The following is an 18315-nucleotide window of genomic DNA, read 5'->3' on the forward strand; positions in this document are numbered from 1 at the left end:
GGTTGGGGAATCAAACTAGAGAACACAGATTTACGGTAAGATGAGAAAAGTTTAAAAGGGACATTCTCCACACAGAGTGAAGGGCATGTAGGGCAAACTGGAGAAGCCATGAAGGCAGGTATAATTTTAGACAGATATGGGCAAAATGTTTGGATAGATATCTTGTTGGCATAGGTGATTTGGGCCAAAGGATCTGTTTCTATGCTATACAACTCTGAACCCAGAGTCATTTGTCCAAGACTACAGAATACCTGCACAATCTAGTTCCTATGGACTCCCTTCAAGAACACAAGAAAATACAGAAGATGGTCGGGTTTTCCTTGCCTATCAACAGAGATGCCAGCCGGCCGGGCTGCAATCCAACCCCATCTTGATCTGCACAATGAAGGACCGTAGGACAATGCTTGAAGCGTGGGCAAGCGGGATTGCTTCTGTCTAGTTTACAGCTAATCTGGGGATCATCACTGAGCTGCCTGACAAACCCCAACCTCAATAACATCCAGCAGCAGATAGATCATGTTCCCTTGGCATTGCTGCTGTCATTTTGTCCTCGAGCCCAAAATCATTGGCCGTGTTTTGACAAAACAGCTGGCAGATCTTGGGGTTAGACAGCCATTCATGGCCCCATATTAGCTTTAAGCTAAAATAATTAATGGCATGCTATTCAATAAAGTTGCGCGATTCAAAGTTTTGTTGCAAGCAGCAATTGTTACACAGAACAGAAGCTCACATGCAAATCATATTAGTTCTCAATCATGAGAGCGCTGTAAAACATTTACATAAAACATGTTGCCGGGACTCGAGGGCCTGAGCTACAGGGATAGGTTGAGCAGGCTAGGAGTGCAGCAGGAGTGATCTTACAGAAATGTACAAAACCCTGAGAGGAATATATAGGGTATACACACAGAGTCTTGCCCAGCGTCGTGGACTCGAGAACGAGATGATACATGTTTACAGCCAGGGAAAAGTTTAATAGGAGCCCGAGGGGTGGTGGGTGTGTGGAATGAGCTGCCGGAAGAGGTAGCTGAGGCAGGTACTATCGCAACATTTAAGAAACTACACAGGTAGAGGGATAGGAGCAGTTCAATTGGATACAAGCCAAACGTACGCAGTTGGGACTACTGCAGATGAGGCGAGTTGGGCCGAAGGTCCTGTTTCCACGCTGTATGACTGTCGGCTTTCTCACATGTAGATAGGACACACATTTGTGTACGTGCCAACATTACAGTCACAGGGAGGATACAGACGGTCCTGGGGAATCCGGTCTCGCTGACGGCAGTGCCTGGCACGAATGATACGTTCACAACCAGAAGTGGCAGGTGACTTCAACATAGAAACGTAGAAATTAGGTTTCAGGAGTAGGCCATTCGGCCCTTCGAGCCTGCACCGCCATTCAATATGATCATGGCTGATCATCCAACTCAGTATCCCGTACCTGCCTTCTCTCCAACCCCCTGATCCCCTTAGCCACAAGGGCCACATCTAACTCCCTCTTAAATATAGCCAATGAAGTGGCCTCAACTACCCTCTGTGGCAGAGAGTTCCAGAGATTCACCACTCTCTGCGTGAAAAAAGTTCTTCTCATCTCGGTTTTAAAGGATTTCCCCTTTATCCTTAAGCTATGACCCCTTGTCCTGGACTTCCCCACATCGGGAACAATCTTCCTGCATCTAGCCTGTCCAACCCCTTAAGAATTTTGTAAGTTTCTATAAGATCCCCTCTCAATCTTCTAAATTCTAGAGAGTATAAACCAAGTCTATCCAGTCTTTCTTCATAAGACAGTCCTGACATCCCAGGAATCAGTCTGGTGAACCTTCTCTGCACTCCCTCTATGGCAATAATGTCCTTCCTCAGATTTGGAGACCAAAACTGTACGCAATACTCCAGGTGTGGTCTCACCAAGACCCTGTACAACTGCAGTAGAACCTCTCTGCTCCTATACTCAAATCCTTTTGCAATGAAAGCTAACATACCATTCGCTTTCTTTACTGCCTGCTGCACCTGCATGCCTACCTTCAATGACTGGTGTACCATGACACCCAGGTCTCGCTGCATCTCCCCCTTTCCCAATCGGCCACCATTTAGATAATAGTCTGCTTTCCTGTTTTTGCCACCAAATGGATAACCTCACATTTATCCACATTATACTGCATCTGCCAAACATTTGCCCACTCACCCAGCCTATCCAAGTCACCCTGCAGTCTCCTAGCATCCTCCTCACAGCTAACACTGCCCCCCAGCTTAGTGTCATCCGCAAACTTGGAGATATTGCCTTCAATTCCCTCATCCAGATCATTAATATATATTGTAAATAGCTGGGGTCCCAGTACTGAGCCTTGGGGTACCCCACTAGTCACTGCCTGCCATTGTGAAAAGGACCCGTTTACTCCTACTCTTTGCTTCCTGTTTGCCAGCCAGTTCTCTATCCACATCAATACTGAACCCCCAATGCCTTGTGCTTTAAGTTTGTATACTAATCTCTTATGTGGGACCTTGTCGAAAGCCTTCTGGAAGTCCAGATACACCACATCCACTGGTTCTCCCCTATCCACGCTACTAGTTACATCCTCGAAAAATTCTATAAGATTCGTCAGACATGATTTACCTTTCGTAAATCCATGCTGACTTTGGCCAATAATTTCACCACTTTCCAAATGTGCTGCTATCCCATCTTTAATAACTGACTCTAGCAGTTTCCCCACTACCGATGTTAGACTAACTGGTCTGTAATTCCCCATTTTCTCTCTCCCTCCCTTCTTAAAAAGTGGGGTTACGTTTGCTACCCGACAATCTTCAGGAACTACTCCAGAATCTAAAGAGTTTTGAAAGATTATTACTAATGCATCCACTATTTCTGGAGCTACTTCCTTAAGTACTCTGGGATGCAGCCTATCTGGCCCTGGGGATTTATTGGCCTTTAATCCATTTAATTTACCCAACACCACTTCCCGGCTAACCTGGATTTCACTCAATTCCTCCAACTCCTTTGACCCGCGGTCCCCTGCTATTTCCGGCAAATTATTTATGTCTTCCTTAGTGAAGACGGAACCAAAGTAGTGATTCAATTGGTCCGCCATATCCTTGTTCCCCATGATCAACTCACCTGTTTCTGACTGCAAGGGACCTACATTTGTTTTAACTAATCTCTTTCTTTTCACATATCTATAAAAACTTTTGCAGTCAGTTTTTATGTTCCCTGCCAGTTTTCTTTCATAATCTATTTTTCCTTTCCTAATTAAGCCCTTTGTCCTCCTCTGCTGGTCTTTGAATTTCTCCCAGTCCTCCGGTATGCTGCTTTTTCTGGCTAATTTGTACGCATCATCCTTCGCTTTGATACTATCCCTGATTTCCCTTGTTATCCATGGATGTACTACCTTCCCTGATTTATTCTTTTGCCAAACTGGGATGAACAACCATCTCAAATTTTCCACTCCCCTTACCTGCTCTAACCTCACCCCCTCTGAACATACAGCCCCCTGCTCACTCTGCAGCAACCCCGACATTATCATCAAACCCGTCGACAAGGGAGGTGCGTGGTAGTCTGGTGAGCTGACCTCTACTGCACTGAGGCCAGGCGACGGCTCTCAGACACTTCCTCCATGATCCCACAGATGAGCACCAGGCCATAATCTCACAGACCATTTCAAATGCTATCACTTGTGGCTCTGTCATCTATGCCTTTAACCTTATCGTTTCACAGCCTGCTTTTACCTTCTCCCCAAAATCCATAAACAACTGCTCTGGCAGATCCTTTGTTCCTGCCTGCTCCTCCCGAGGAAATGATTTCTACATTCCTCGTCTCCATCCTATCCCCCCCCCCCCCCCCCCCCCCCCCCCCCCCCCCCCCCCCCCCCCCCCCCGGTCCAATCTCTCCCTACCTATATCCAAGAAACCTCACACTCCCTTCGTCTCTAATGACCTGTTTTCCGAGCCCCCACTCCCTCATCTTTACTATTTAGCAGTCTGAAGAAGGTTCTCAACCCGAAATGTTACCCATTCCTTCTCTCCAGAGATGCATGTCCCGCTTGAGTTACTCCAGCTCTTTGTATCTACCTTCGGTTTAAACCAGCATCTGCAGTTCCTTCCTACACAAGTGGTCAATCATCTTCACTTCCTTGTAAGGTTTCAAACCTTCACAAAAGCCAGCCAGTAAACTATGATTCACTTCAAAGGCAATGGATGATGGTTGCAACTGCCCAGCCATAGCACTGAAGACCTGACATCGCAAACTAGCTGTCAAGCCATTTTTGTTATAACAACGTCTCGTTTAAACCCTTTAAAATTCCTTCCTCTCACAATAAAATATTCCGATTATTGATACCCTTACTATGGGAAAAATACTTATGCTCCACCCTAGTCTGACCATCCACCTGTAAAAAGGTCTCGACTCAAAACGTCGCCCGTTCCTTCTCACCAGAGATGCTGCCTGTCCCGCTGAGTTACTCCAGCTTTTTGTGTCTATCTTCGGTTTAATCCAGCATCTGCAGTTCCTTCCTCCACCATTCACCCGTCTATGTTACTCATAATCTTATTGTATGTATATTAGATCATTCTTCAGCCACATCTACTCCAGGAAAAACGTCTTATTTGATCGCTTCCCAATCAAGGCAACATCCTGGTGAATCTCCCTAGCTTTCCAGCACAACCACACCCTTCCTTTAACCAGACCAGAACTGCAGACAAGACTCAACTTCGACCTAACCAATGTTTTGTAACGGTTACATCCTAACTTTTATATTCTATGCCCCAATCTATGAAGGTAAGCATTCCAGCAGCAAGTAGGCAGCTCCTTGCTTGAGATGATTTGTTGCCAACTCTCACTGATCCTGGCCTTTTCTTGCCTCTTCACCCCCACCCCCTACTTTCAGTCTGAAGAAGGGTTCCTACCCAAGATGTCACCCACCCTTTTCCTCCAGAGATGCTGCCTGACCCGCTGAGTAACTCCAGCACTTTGTATCTATCTTTAATATAAAGCTGCATTAGCAGTTCTTTGTTTCTGCAAGACGCTGGTTAATGCACAAACGGACACTAGGCGCTGGAATAACTCCGTTGGTCGGGCAGCACCTCTGAAGAACATGGATGGGTGATATTTTCGACTGAAGGTGGGTCCCGACCTGAAACACTGCCAATCCGTGTTCTCCAGGGATGCTGCCTGATCCGCTGAGTTACTCCAGCACTTTGTACAAACATAGACAATAGGTGCAGGAGTAGGCCATTCGGCTTTTTGAGCCAGCACCGCCATTCAATATGATCATGGCTGAGCTAAATCTAACTCTTGAAAACATTCAGTGAATTGGCCTCCATTGCCTTCTGTGGCAGAGAATTCCACAAATTCATAACTCTGGGTGAAAAGGTTTTTCCTCTCAGTCCTAAATGGCCTACCTCTTATTCTTAAACTGTGACCCCTGGTTCTGGACGCCCCCACCATCGGGAACATTTTCCCTACATCTAGCCTGTCCAATCCCTGAAGTATTTTATATGTTTCTATAAGATACCCTCTCATCCTTCTAAATTCCAGTGAATATAAGCCCACTCGACCCATTCTTTCATCATATATCAGTCCCGCCATCCCAGGAATTAACCTGGTGAACCTATGCAGCACCCCCTCAATAGCAAGAATGTCCTTCCTCAAATTAGAGACCAAAACTGCACACAATACTTCAGAGCCCTGTACAACTGCAGTAGGGCCTCCTTGTTCCTATACTCAAATCCTCTGCGTCTTTTTGTACAACACATAGGCAATCAGTGACATGAAATCGGCAGTACAGACAGGACAATGTCATTTCAATTAGACACAATGAATTGCATGATATTTGTTATGACACTTTGCTGACTTGGATTAACGAAGATGCGGGTGAATCCCGTGTGTACGGTACCTTTTTCAGGGCGCTCAGCTGTTGTGTCTGCGCTCTCAGTTCCGAGATGGTGTTCCTCTCCCTCTTCAGGTCATTCTGCAGAGCCCGTCTCCACTCCTTCTCGATCTTCAAATCAGTTTCCAGTTGTATTCTGTTGGTTCACAATCAGCTCAGTTTCCATCAAATATATATATATATGTATCCCCAAAATGTAGAAACAAGGAACTGCAGATGCTGGCGTAAAGTGCTCGAGTAACTCTAAACTCTAGGTAGCATTTTAGTGTCCAAATATGCATGGCACATGGGGAAATCACACAGTATGAAACTCCCAGGACCAAACTAGTATTTTGCTGTGTTTAACCCCAGTAGGAATTTGATTTACACCAGCGATCACCCCGTACACTAGAGCTATCCTACACTTACAGTTTTTTTTGTACCAAAGCCAATTAACCTACAAACCTTTGGAGTGTGGGAGGAAACCGGAGCAACCGGCGAAAACCCACACGGTTACAGGCGGAACGTACAGACTCCGTACAGACAGCATCCGTAGTCTGGTTCGAACCCAGGTCCCTGGCGCTGTGAAGCAGCAACTCTACTGCTGCACCACTGTGCCACCCAGTGCTGTCTGATTTCTTAACATAGAAAATAGGTGAGTAGGCGGAATTTGGCCCTTCGAGCCTGCACCGCCATTCAATATGATCAAGGCTGATCATCCAACTCAGTAACAGCAGCAAAACAGTCGAATGCACTCCAGGCTAAAGTACAAACACAAGGTGGAAAAGTGTAAAGCTGGGACAGGGACCAGCTGGATAAACCACCAGATTGTGAGTCGAGCTTACGACGTTGGGAGAGGAATCAAGCTTGGGTGCGCTCATCTGCTATACCAGTCTCTCACATTCTGCCTTGACGATTGACCAAACGTGTGGGACAACCTGTGGGGGGGGGGGGGGGGTAGTTAGACCTTCACTGAGAAGGGAGTCCAAGGTCAATGGGAAGTACATAAAAATGCTGGAGAAACTCAGCGGGTGCAGCAGCGTCTATGGAGCGAAGGAGATAGGCAACGTTTCGGGCAGCTGAGAGAAGGCCTTGCAGTCGGAGATCACAGCAATGCAAGATAGTATTAAGTCACAGGGAGAAAGAAAAGAGCATGGTGCAGCAGCATCTATGGAGCGAAGGAAATAGGCAACGTTTCGGGCCGAAACCCTTCCGGGTTTCGGCCCGAAACGTTGCCTATCTCCTTCGCTCCATAGATGCTGCTGCACCCGCTGAGTTTCTCCAGCATTTTTGTGTACCTTTGATTTTCCAGCATCTGCAGTTCCTTCTTATTAAACACCAAGGTCAATGGATCCTACTGATTGGAATGATGGAACAGTACTCCCCGCGCCAGTGGTGGCTGGAGTGCAGGTAGCAGAGGTTCTGGGTCCAAGTGAATACCTGCTGCTGCTGACATGCAACGATCCCACGTCGGAAATGAAGGCAGAAGCCACTGACTAACCCACGCCCACTAAAATGGCACACAATGAATGGATGAATGAATGAATGAATACGTTTATTGGCCAAGTATTCACATACAAGGCATTTGCCTTGGTGCTCCGCCCGCAAGTGACAACACGACCTACAGCGACAGTCGGCAATGACACATAAAACATTAATAATGAAACATTTACATTGGGTGGTACATTGAAGCAGCACCTAAGGCTACCGGCCAACAACCAGAGACGGCAAGGTCCCGCCAGGGTCTATTGCCCAGTGAGGGAGGGTGGGATGAAGAGGACAGGATGGAGGGTGGGAGTGAGTGAGTGGAAGGTGAGGGAGGAGGGGAGGGAGGGATAGTGCAAAGGGAAAGCAAGAGAGGGCTGGTGGACGGAGTGAGGGGGAGGGGCGAGTGATGGTGGGAGTGAGGGAAAACCCTTGGAAGAGGGAGGGGGGGGCGCATGGAAGAGGGAGGAGGCAAGTTGTGTGAAACAAAATCATGAGAGGAATAGATCGGGTCGATGCACAGGGTCTCTTGCCCAGAGTGGGGGAATCGAGGAGCAGAGGACATAGGTTCAAGGTGACGGGGGGGGGGGGGGGGGAATGAATAGGAATCTGAGGGGCAGGGAGGTTCTACTGCAGTTGTACAGGGTCTTGGTGAGACCACACCTGGAGTATTGCGTACAGTTTTGGTCTCCAAATCTGAGGAAGGACATTATTGCCATAGAGGGAGTGCAGAGACGGTTCACCAGACTGATTCCTGGGATGTCAGGACTGTCTTATGAAGAAAGACTGGATAGACTTGGTTTATACTCTCTAGAATTTAGTAGATTGAGAGGGGATCTTATAGAAACTTACAAAATTCTTAAGGGGTTGGACAGGCTAGATGCAGGAAGATTGTTCCCGATGTTAGGGAAGTCCAGGATGAGGGGTCACAGCTTAAGGATAAGGGGTTGATTGGCTATATTTAAGAGGGAGTTAGATGTGGCCCTTGTGGCTAAGGGAATCAGGGGGGTATGGAGAGAAGGCAGGTACGGGATACTGAGTTGGATGATCAGCCATGATCATATTGAATGGCGGTGCAGGCTCGAAAGGCCGAATGGCCTACTCCTGCACCTAATTTCTATGTTTCTATGTGACCTTTACACACAGAGGGTGGTGGGTGGATGGAACAAGCTGCCAGAGGAGGTAGATGAGGCTGGGACTATCCCATCGTTTAAGAAACAGTTAGACAGGTACGTGGATAGGACGGGTTGGGAGGGTATATGGACCAAGCGCAGGCAGGTGGGACTAGTGTAGCTGGGACATTGTTGGCTGGTGTGGGCGAGTTGGGCCGAAGGGCCTGTTCACACACACTGTATCACTCTATGACTGTAAGAGGGATGGAATGTGGGAGAGCACATGGAACAGTGCGTGGGAGAGGGAAGATGCATGGAACAGTTCGGGAGGAATGAGGGGGCGCAGGGAAGAGGGGGGGGGGGGGGTGGGTGGGAGAGCACGTGAAAGTGGAAGAGGGAAGGAGGAAAAACGCGTGGCAGGAGAAAGGGAAGGAGAGGACGTGGAAGAGAGAGTGAGAGAGAATGCGTGGTAGAGGGGTGGAGGGGAGGGAGGGAGAACGCACAGTTATAGGTTTCAATAAGATCCCCATCTCATCCTCAAAGCAAAATGGAAGGAGAGCAAAGACTGGGCAAGTGGCGGAGACAGTTGTCCAGCGACGGTGCAGCTGAGAGAAGGCCGTGCAGTCGGAGATCACAGCGAGGCAAGATAGAAACATAGAAACATAGAAATTAGGTGCAGGAGTAGGCCATTCAGCCCTTCGAGCCTGCACCGCCATTCAATATGATCATGGCTGATCATCCAACTCAGTAATAGTATTAAGTCACGGGGAGATTTAAGAAAAGAGCATGGTGCAGCAGCATCTATGGAGCGAAGGAAATAGGCAACGTTTCGGGCCGAAACCCTTCCGGGTTTCGGCCCGAAACGTCGCCTATTTCCTTCGCTCCATAGATGCTGCTGCACCCGCTGAGTTTCGCCAGCTTTTTTGTGTACCTTCAATTTTCCAGCGTCTGCTGTTCCTTCTTGAACATATTAAATAGTCATGATCATGAGGTACGTTTAACACCATGTGCAGTGAGTGGCTGTCAATCATGGATGTTCATCTGAAGAGCATTTTATTTTTTTTTCCGTCGCTTCTGCCCGAATACTTACAGCTGCTGTTCCTTCTGGTCACTCGCCCTCTGCAACATCTCCACCGTGCCTCCCAGTTCGTGCCTGCACTTGTAGCTTCCCTTCTCCGCCGTCTCCTGCTCCCTCTCTGCTTGCTGCAATCTGGTGCAAGTTAAATCAACTCTGGATAAAACCTATGCTTTGTCCAGGGGGTGGGGAGGTGGGGAGGGGGTTGCCGGGCGGAAAACAAGACCAAAGAGACAAAACAAACAGACAACGGGATACAAAACATCAGCAAATTAAACTGGATGAACGAGAGAGAGAGAGAGAGGAATGGATGCAAGGATGGGAGGGGATGGGATGGGATGGGAATGAGAGAGAAAGAAGGGAAAGAAAAGCTGCAATGCCGGGCCAGCGAAGTCTCCCGAGGGCAGCTGAGGAGTGTTCACCAGACGCCGGAGTTCCAGCTTTCTGGCAAGAATCCTGAAGCTTAAGGAACCACAGCTTAAGGATAAGGGGGAAATCCTTTAAAACCGAGATGAGAAGAACTTTTTTCACACAGAGAGTGGAGAATCTCTGGTTCACAGTTCATTGGCTATATTTAAGAGGGAGTTAGATGTGGCCCCGGATCAGTATGGAGAGAAGGCCAGATACTGAGTTGGATTCAGCCTGATCAAGAATGGCGGTGCAGGCTCGAAGGGCCGAATGGCATACTCCTGCACCTAATTTCTGGACTGACTGGCTGTGGAGGCCACAAATAGGCCCCGACCTCGGGTGTTTCACAGAGGACGAGGACTTAACTTTTTGATGCCTTTCCCCAAAGTGGAAAACGTTGATTCTGTTGTGAGGGGACGTTCATGTTGAATTCTATAACGTGTTGTCATTTTTTCTTGTTTTTAATTTTTTCTATGGATGTACGGAAATGTAATTATTTATTTTATGTAAAGCACTTTGGTTTCAACGCAAGTTGATTTAAACGTGCTATATAAATAAAATTTACGTACTAATTTACTTGCTGGCGAGGAAATACCCGGTTATTCCAGTCCACGGGTCAAGCGAATAAACAGGGAAGCTAAGAGCAAGGTCCTACTGAGGGAGTAGAACAGGTTGAAACAAGCCTTCTATGGCTCTCTTACCAGAACTGCGATCACAGTTGAATGCATGACTTAAAGAGACTGTGAAAGACGGGTTTTAATCCAGGCAGCACTTACACATGGGAGGGTGGGAGGAGGGAGGGTGGGAGGAGGGAGTGAAGGTGGGATGAGGGGTGGAAGGAGGAGGGAGGGAGGACACGTGGATGCTATTAACACATCGTGTTAACTACTTGGGAAAAATGACTTGGGACAAACCTCACTTGATTTGCAACTTTCCACAGGTTTATAAAACCCCAAGGGATGTAGAGAAGGCGAATCACCACAGTCTTTTTTCCCCCCAAGGTGGAGATGTCTAAACTAGAGGACATAGGTTTAACCTGTTCACTGCCGAGTTTTTATTTACTGTTGGCCCTGACCTGGGTATACTCGGAGGTGGCACTGAACGGGTTAAGGCACGAGAGGAAACGTTCAAAAGGAACCTCAGTGACAACTTTTATCTCCACATAAGATGGGCCACAAAGTGCTGGAGTAACTCAGCCGTTTCGGACAGCATGCCTGAAGAACATGGGTAGGTGACGTTTCAGACTGGGGAAATCTAAAGAAGGGTCCCGACCCGAAACGTCACCGATTGTCCACATTGTCCAGAGATGTTGCCTGACCCGCTGAGTTACTCCAGCACTTTGTGTCTTTTTTTTTGTAAACCGTGTATGGAACGAGATGCCAGATGAAATGGTAGAGGAGGGTGCAATTATGAGAGATTTAAAAGATAGATACTTGAATAAGAAAGGTTTTGGATGGATATGGGCGAGACGCTAGCAAATGCAACCAGGTAACTTGGTCGGCATGGACTAGTTGGGCCGAAGGGTCTGTATATATAGCGCCATAGCTCCATAAATGTAGGACAGACAAAAGTCCTGTCAAATTGAACAAGTAAGACTATACACTGGGTTATAATTCAAATGAAATTGTGTGATGGGTGGGAAAATGTTAGAAAAGAAGGAATAGGTGTTTAGGTAAATCAGGTAAGGTTCCCTTAAGGATAGTAATATGTGCAATGTAGCAACATGGATCATGAGTGTGAAATGGGAAGAGATGTAGAAAGTGCCAATGCCACCAAATAGAGGCAAAATGAGGAAAATGGAAAGAGATCATTTATTAAAGGATCTATCTCAGAATGCACGATTCATTTTGGAACAAGCCAGAGAAATCTGAATCTGAATCTGAATCTGAATTCCGTTATTGTCATTCAGACCTTTCGGTCTGAACGAAAAATCGATGGCACATGTGGCGATAAGTGGGCACGACTGCTATACTCGGCTTGTACTCGCTAGAATTTAGAAGATTGAGAGGGGATCTTATGGAAACTTACAAAATTCTTAAGGGGTTGGACAGGCTAGATGCAGGAAGATTGTTCCCGATGTTGGGGAAGTCCAGGACAAGGGGTCACAGTTAAAGGATAAGGGGGAAATCCTTTAAGACCGAGATGAGAAAAGCATTTTTCACACAGAGAGTGGTGAATCTCTGGAACTCTCTGCCACAGAGGGTAGTTGAGGCCAGTTCGTTGGCTATATTTAAGAGGGAGTTAGATATGGCCCTTGTGGCTAAAGGGATCAAGGGATATGGAGAGAAGGCAGGTATGGGATACTGAGTTGGATGATCAGCCGTGATCATATTGAATGGCGGTGCAGGCTCGAAGGGCCGAATGGCCTACTCCTGCACCTATGTACTGGGTATTTGCCAAGAAGAGACAGAACAAGAAAGGATATGGGGCAGCTTAGATGAAACAAAAATAACAGAAATGAATAATCTAGCCTCAGAAAATAAGGATGTATAATCTCAGTTCGGATGGCAGATGGAATTGAACTCAAACCTAAGTGCCGTGTGATATATATATATATATATTGCCAAGTTAAACCAAGGCAAGGATATGAGCAGTTGAGTGGAACACAAAGTGTTGGAGGAACTCAGCTGGTCAGGCAGCATCTGTGGAGGGAATGGACGGGCGACGTTTCGAGGTCGGGATCCTTCTTCAGGCAGTGAATGACAGGGGCTTCTTAACTATGAACAGAAATCATCGGTGAGAGTGGTCTATGACTCCCAGCACCAGCTCGGGGAATGTTCCATCCGCTGAGGACATCATAACGTATGCTAAGCGGGGGAGGGGGTACACAAATCCGCTGGAGAAACTCAGCGGGTGCAGCAGCATCTATGGAGCGAAGGAAATAGGCAACGTTTCGGGCCGAAACCCTTGCTGGTAGAAAGTCACAGACTTAAGGGCATGCTGCAGCAGCATCTATGGAGCAAAGGAAATAGGCAACGTTTCGGGCCGAAACCCTTCCGGGTTTCGGCCCGAAACGTTGCCTATCTCCTTCGCTCCATAGATGCTGCTGCACCCGCTGAGTTTCTCCAGCATTTTTGTGTACCTTCGATTTTCCAGCATCTGCAGTTCCTTCTGAAACACTGACGTGTGATGAGCGTTTTGACGGCACTGGGCCTGTACTCGCTGGGTTTAGAGGGATGGGGGGGGGGGGGGGGGGGGGGGGAAGAAGGGGGACCTCGTTGAAACTTACCCAATAGTGAAAGGCCTGGATAGTGTGGATGCGGGGAAGATGTTGCCACTAGTGGGAGAGTCTAGGACTAGACTCAGCCGCAGCCTCAGAATAAAAGGACGTTCCTTTCGAAGGACGAGGTGGAATTTCTTTCGCCAGAGGGTGGTGAATCTGTGGGATTCATTGCCACAGACGGCTGTGGAGCCAATCATTTTTTAAGGCGGAGATTCCTGATTAGTGTGGGAGGAAAATAGGAGAATGGGCTTGAGCGGGCGAGATAGCTCAGCCACGATTGAATGGCGGAGTAGCCCCGATGGGCCGAATGGCCTAATTTTGCTCCTGTAACTAGGGTGAGGACATTGGCCTTTGAAGGAACTGGTGCGCTAGGATGCTGAGAACTATATCCTGCACTCTGGATATTCCCCTTTGCTCTAGCCACTGTGGTTTGAGTTTGATTTGCTTGCGTTTGTGTACGGTGGGCTTGCGTTTGTATACGGTGTGTCTGATCTGTTCGGAGAGCATGCGGGACAAATTTTCTCACTCCACCTTGGTGCACGTGGACCATAATAAACCGAAACCATTCGACGGAACAAACTTCAACAAAAGATGCTTGGATTCAGAGGCAAGTTTAATCTTAACATAGGTTTGCCAAGTCAGAGAGAGACAAAGGAAGTCACGACAACAGGTCTATGGAAGGAACTCAAGACATTCCCCGACAACATAGTGGGTCCAATCAACAAGTAGGCGTTTCTGCATCTTTCCGCACGTAACTAGATAGGGTTCGTTAGTGAGCTCACAGCGCAGGCAGGCGGCTTTATGGAAGCTTAATCACAGCCTGGGAGGATTTGATCTTCCAATTAGTTACTAACTTTAGGGATGGAACAGAGAGGACAACGAGTCAAGCAGCAGCAACAACGGCATGAATTCACCACCGACTCTTGCCTCCTTTTCCCCACACAACGGGGGGGCAACGGGTAGAACCGCTGCCTCACAGCGCCAGAGACCCGGGTTCCATCCTGACCTTGGGGGCGCTGTCTGTGTGCCTTCTCCCCGTGACCGCGTGGGTTTCCTCCGGCCGTTCCCATTTCCCGCCACATCGCAAGGACGTGCGGGTTTTGCAGATGAATTTCCCCCCCTCTGTAAATTTGCCCCTTAGTGTGCAGGGAGAGTGGGAACGGGCGATCGAGTGGGAAAGGGCGATCGATGGTCGGTGCGGACTGGGCTGTTTCCCTGCTGCGTCTTTTAATCAATCAATTGATTTGAGAGGAGGTGGAGGGGGTTGGACTTGGGCAGTGAGGTGTTCCTGAGGTGCCCCAGGGCAGAGGTTTACCCGAGGTGGCCCGGGCGAGATGTCTACCCGGGGTGCCACGGTTGTGGTGCCTGCCCGGAAGTCCCAGAGGCTGGGCCGGTGGCACTGCCCGCCTGCAGCCTCCGCTGGCCGGTTGGTGCTGGGAGCCGCTAGGTGTTTCCAGGGAAGGTGGGCGGAGCATGCTGCTGGGGGGGGGGAGGGTGCTGGTCAATACCAGGGCGACAATGGGTATCAGCTGTTAACACGGTTACCCGGGCAAAGGTTCAGTCAGGGAGTTTGAACACGGACGGAGAAGTAGAGGAGCTGTCAAATGCAGGGACGGTGGAGATGCCCGGCTGGGCAGGTTCGGCCTCGTGCTCCAGGCCCAGGGGCAGAAGCAATCACCTTGGAGACTGCTTGGACCGTTTCCAAAACCCTGGTCCCAACAGGCCCATCTTTAGGGAGATACCAGGAGCTGCAGATGCGGGAATCTTGAGGGAATTTTGAAAGGGAAGAGGGAAGGGAGGTGAGAGGGTAAGGACGAGGGAGAGGGAGATAGATACTGAGGCAGGTTTCACTTAGCTTCGAGATGCAGCTTGTAAACGGACCCTCAGCCCACCGAGTTCGATGTTACCCCACTTTCTTAGCTGCCCCCCTCCCCCCACACACAATGGGCAAGTATTTTACAGAGACCAATGAACCTGCAAGACCGCACGACTTTGGGATGTGGGAATAAACTGGAGCACCCGGAGGAAACCCATGCGGGTCACAGGGATAGTGTGCAAACTCCGCGCAGACAGAACCCGAGGTCAGGATCGAACCCAGGTCTCTGGCTGCACCACAGTGCTGCCCAGGTCGTCTATGGAGAAATAGCGAACGCTGATTCGAGTTTAGTTTAGTTTAGATTAGAGATTCAGTGTGGAAACAGGCCCTTCGGCCCACCGAGTCAGTGCCGACCAGCAATCCCCGCACACTAGCACAATCCCACACAAACTACGGACAATTTACAATGATACCAGGCCAATGAACCTACAAACCTGTACGTCGTTGGAGTGTGGGAGCAAACCGGAGCACCCCCCGGGGAAAACCCACACAGGTCACGGGGAGAATGTACAAACTGCGTACAGGCAGCACACGAGGTCAGGATGGAACCCAGATCTCCGGCGTTGCGAGGCAGCAACTCTACCGCTGCGCCACCGTGCTGCTCCCAGTTCCTCAAGGCAGCAACTACCTTCAGGAGCTTCACAAATGACCTTTCTTCCCCTAAGATCAGAGATGGGGGTGCTCTCCGATGTATACACAATGTTAAAAGTCATTCAGAACTCCTCAGAAACACACGCACACACACACACCAGCCCAGTCTGCGTTTAGCATGTCCGGCACAACATTCAGGCAGGGGCAAGTATTACCACACAATTCACTACGGGCGATGGGATCTCCAACACCCACCATATCCAAAGGGTCAACCATTATCAACACCCGGACCTTCACCAGACTGGATTGTAATCATGTATTGTCCTTCCGCGGAATGGATAGCACGCAGCAAAAGCTCTTCCCTGTAACTCGCTACACGTGCCAACAAACCAAACTAGTGCCAGTGAAGCAACCACAGTGGTTTAGTTTAGTTTATTGCCTCGTGTACCAAGATGCAGCACAAGGCGTTTTTGTTGTGTGCTATCCATGGAGCGTCAATGGTGAGTCAATAGAACTACGCCAAAGACAAAAGATGGAGTTGCCAGGAAGAGGAAGAGAATGAGAGAGAGAAAAAGAGAGAGAGAGAGGGAGAGAAAAAGGGATAGAAAACGAAATAGAGAGAGAGAGAGAGGGGGGGGGGGGAGGGGGTAGAGAGGGAGAGAGAGAAACGGGCAGGGGAGAGAGAGGGGCCAGTGGGGGAGAGTTAAGGGGGGGATGGAGAGTGAGAGAGAGGGAGGGTGATAAGGGAGAGAGAGAGAGGAAGACTGGGGCAGGAGAGAAAGAAGGGGGAGTCGGGGGGAGGGGAGAGGTGAGATGGGAGGATTGAGAGAGAGGGACAGGGTAGGAGAGGGGAAAGAGAGGGTGGGGATAGAGAAAGGAGCGAGATGGAGAGAGAGAAAGTGAGAGAGAGAGAGAGTGGAGAAGAGAGAGAGAGGGAGGGCGGGAGAGTGAAGCAGTTACATTCTTCCACAATCCCACACTGAATACAATTTGAAGTTACTACTTTACTTTGCATCAAAGATCAGAGTGATAAACCAGGCTTCTGGTCACAAAGGGGGATCCTATATGTTACACTCTCTGTCGATACACTTCAAGCAAGCGCTTACGACAGCCTGTGTTTGAACTAATAAATCTTTATCACTGGAGGGGGGCGGGAGAGGGGGGGGGGGGGAGGTCACCAAAATAAGTGGCAGAAGCAAACGGGGTGGGGGGGGGGGGGGGGGAGAAAGGGGGGGGGGGGGGATGAAAAAAGAAAGTGTAAAATGCAAGCGGAAGAAAGAAAAAGATGTTAATAGCAGTGACATTTCCAACGAGAGCAACAACAATTTATCTCAATAGGAAAAGCAAAGATAGTAATGGATGAGGCTGGAGTACATCAAATGTAGATGGTGAATATATGCTCGGCGCACAAACGAGGATCTAATACAGAACAACCCACCAAGACCCACACGTGAGCTAGATTAGCAAAGTCGGGCAGCATCCCTGGAGAACATGCAGTCGGCCTTCATCAGCCACAGTATTGAGTGTAGAAGTTGGGAGGTCACGTTGCAGTTGTACAAGACGTTGGTGAGACCGTATTTAGAATATTGTGTTCAGTTCTGGTCACCATGTTAGAAGGATAGTGTCAAGCTTGAAAGGGTCCAGAGAAGATTTATGTTGCCAGGACTAGAGGGTGTGAGCTATAGGGAGAGGTTGAGTAGGCTGGGTCTCTACTCCATGGAGCGCAGGAGGATGAGGGGGTGAGCTTATAGAGGTGAACAAAATCATGAGAGGAATAGATCGGTGGGAAAATGCACATTTACCCAATCTTTTAACTGAAATTTTACCCAGAGTGAGGGAATCAAGAACAAGAGGTGTAAAGTGAGAGGGGAAAAATTCAATAGGAACTTGAGGGGCAACTTGTTCACTCTGTGGGTGCGGATATATGGACCGAGCTGCCAGAGCAGGTGGTTGAGGCAGGTACTATAACAACCTTTAAAAAAAGGTTTGGGCAGGTACTTGGATAGGAAACTCGCACCCGCTGAGTTTCTCCAGCTTTTTTGTGTAACCTTCGATTCTCCAGCATCTGCAGTTCCTTCTTAAACACTTGGATAGCAAAGATTTGAAGGGATCTGGGCCAAAGGTGGGCAGGTGGGATCAGTGGAGATGGGGCATGTTGGTCAGCATGGGCAAGTTGGGCCGAAGGGCCTGTTTCCACACTGTATCACTCTATGAGTGTAGATGGGGCGTGTTGGTCAGCATGAGCAAGTTGGGCCGAAGGGACTGTGTGACTCTACAACTTGAGCCAAGAGGCCAACAGCAAGGCTGGCAAGGGTGGGCAGGGCCTGCTGGTCAGGCACACACTGCAGGTGACGTACACAGAACATCACCCGGCAACGACGGAAGGGGGAAGGAAGCCCAAGGAGGTGACCACGAGGTTGTACCTTTGCTCGATCTGCTTCATGGCAGCCGTCACGCGGTGAGTCTTCTCTTCCAGCTGGCTCATCATCTCGCTTTTCTGCTTCAAACCGTCTTCGGAGCCCTGGGTCCAAAGAAACACCGATCATTAGTGGCCGAACTTTGACGAGGGTGGGGTTTATTGTTGATTCCTGGGATGTCAGGACTGTCTTATGAAGAAAGACTGGATAGACTTGGTTTGTACTCGCTAGAATTTAGGAGATTGAGAGGGGATCTTATAGAAACTTACAAAATTCTTA

General features: G+C 48.8%; 1 protein-coding gene across 2 annotated transcripts in view; it reads right to left on the reverse strand.

Annotated features, from left to right (window-relative positions):
• The window catches only part of rufy2 (RUN and FYVE domain containing 2), a 50756-nt gene that overhangs the window by 5583 nt on the left and 26858 nt on the right, over window positions 1-18315 (reverse strand). The window contains exons 11-13 of one of the 2 annotated variants that reach the window (XM_055647299.1): window positions 18043-18140; window positions 9537-9656; window positions 5877-6006 (exon numbers count right to left, since the gene is read on the reverse strand). In XM_055647299.1, the coding sequence (XP_055503274.1) occupies window positions 5877-6006; window positions 9537-9656; window positions 18043-18140 (348 nt within the window). Of the gene's footprint in view, window positions 1-5876; window positions 6007-9536; window positions 9657-16559; window positions 16760-18042; window positions 18141-18315 lie in introns of those variants that run through there. The other variant, XM_055647298.1, reaches the window with a different exon arrangement.

The sequence above is a fragment of the Leucoraja erinacea genome, chromosome 15, assembly GCF_028641065.1.
Source record: "Leucoraja erinacea ecotype New England chromosome 15, Leri_hhj_1, whole genome shotgun sequence".
Classification (NCBI taxonomy): domain Eukaryota; kingdom Metazoa; phylum Chordata; class Chondrichthyes; order Rajiformes; family Rajidae; genus Leucoraja; species Leucoraja erinaceus.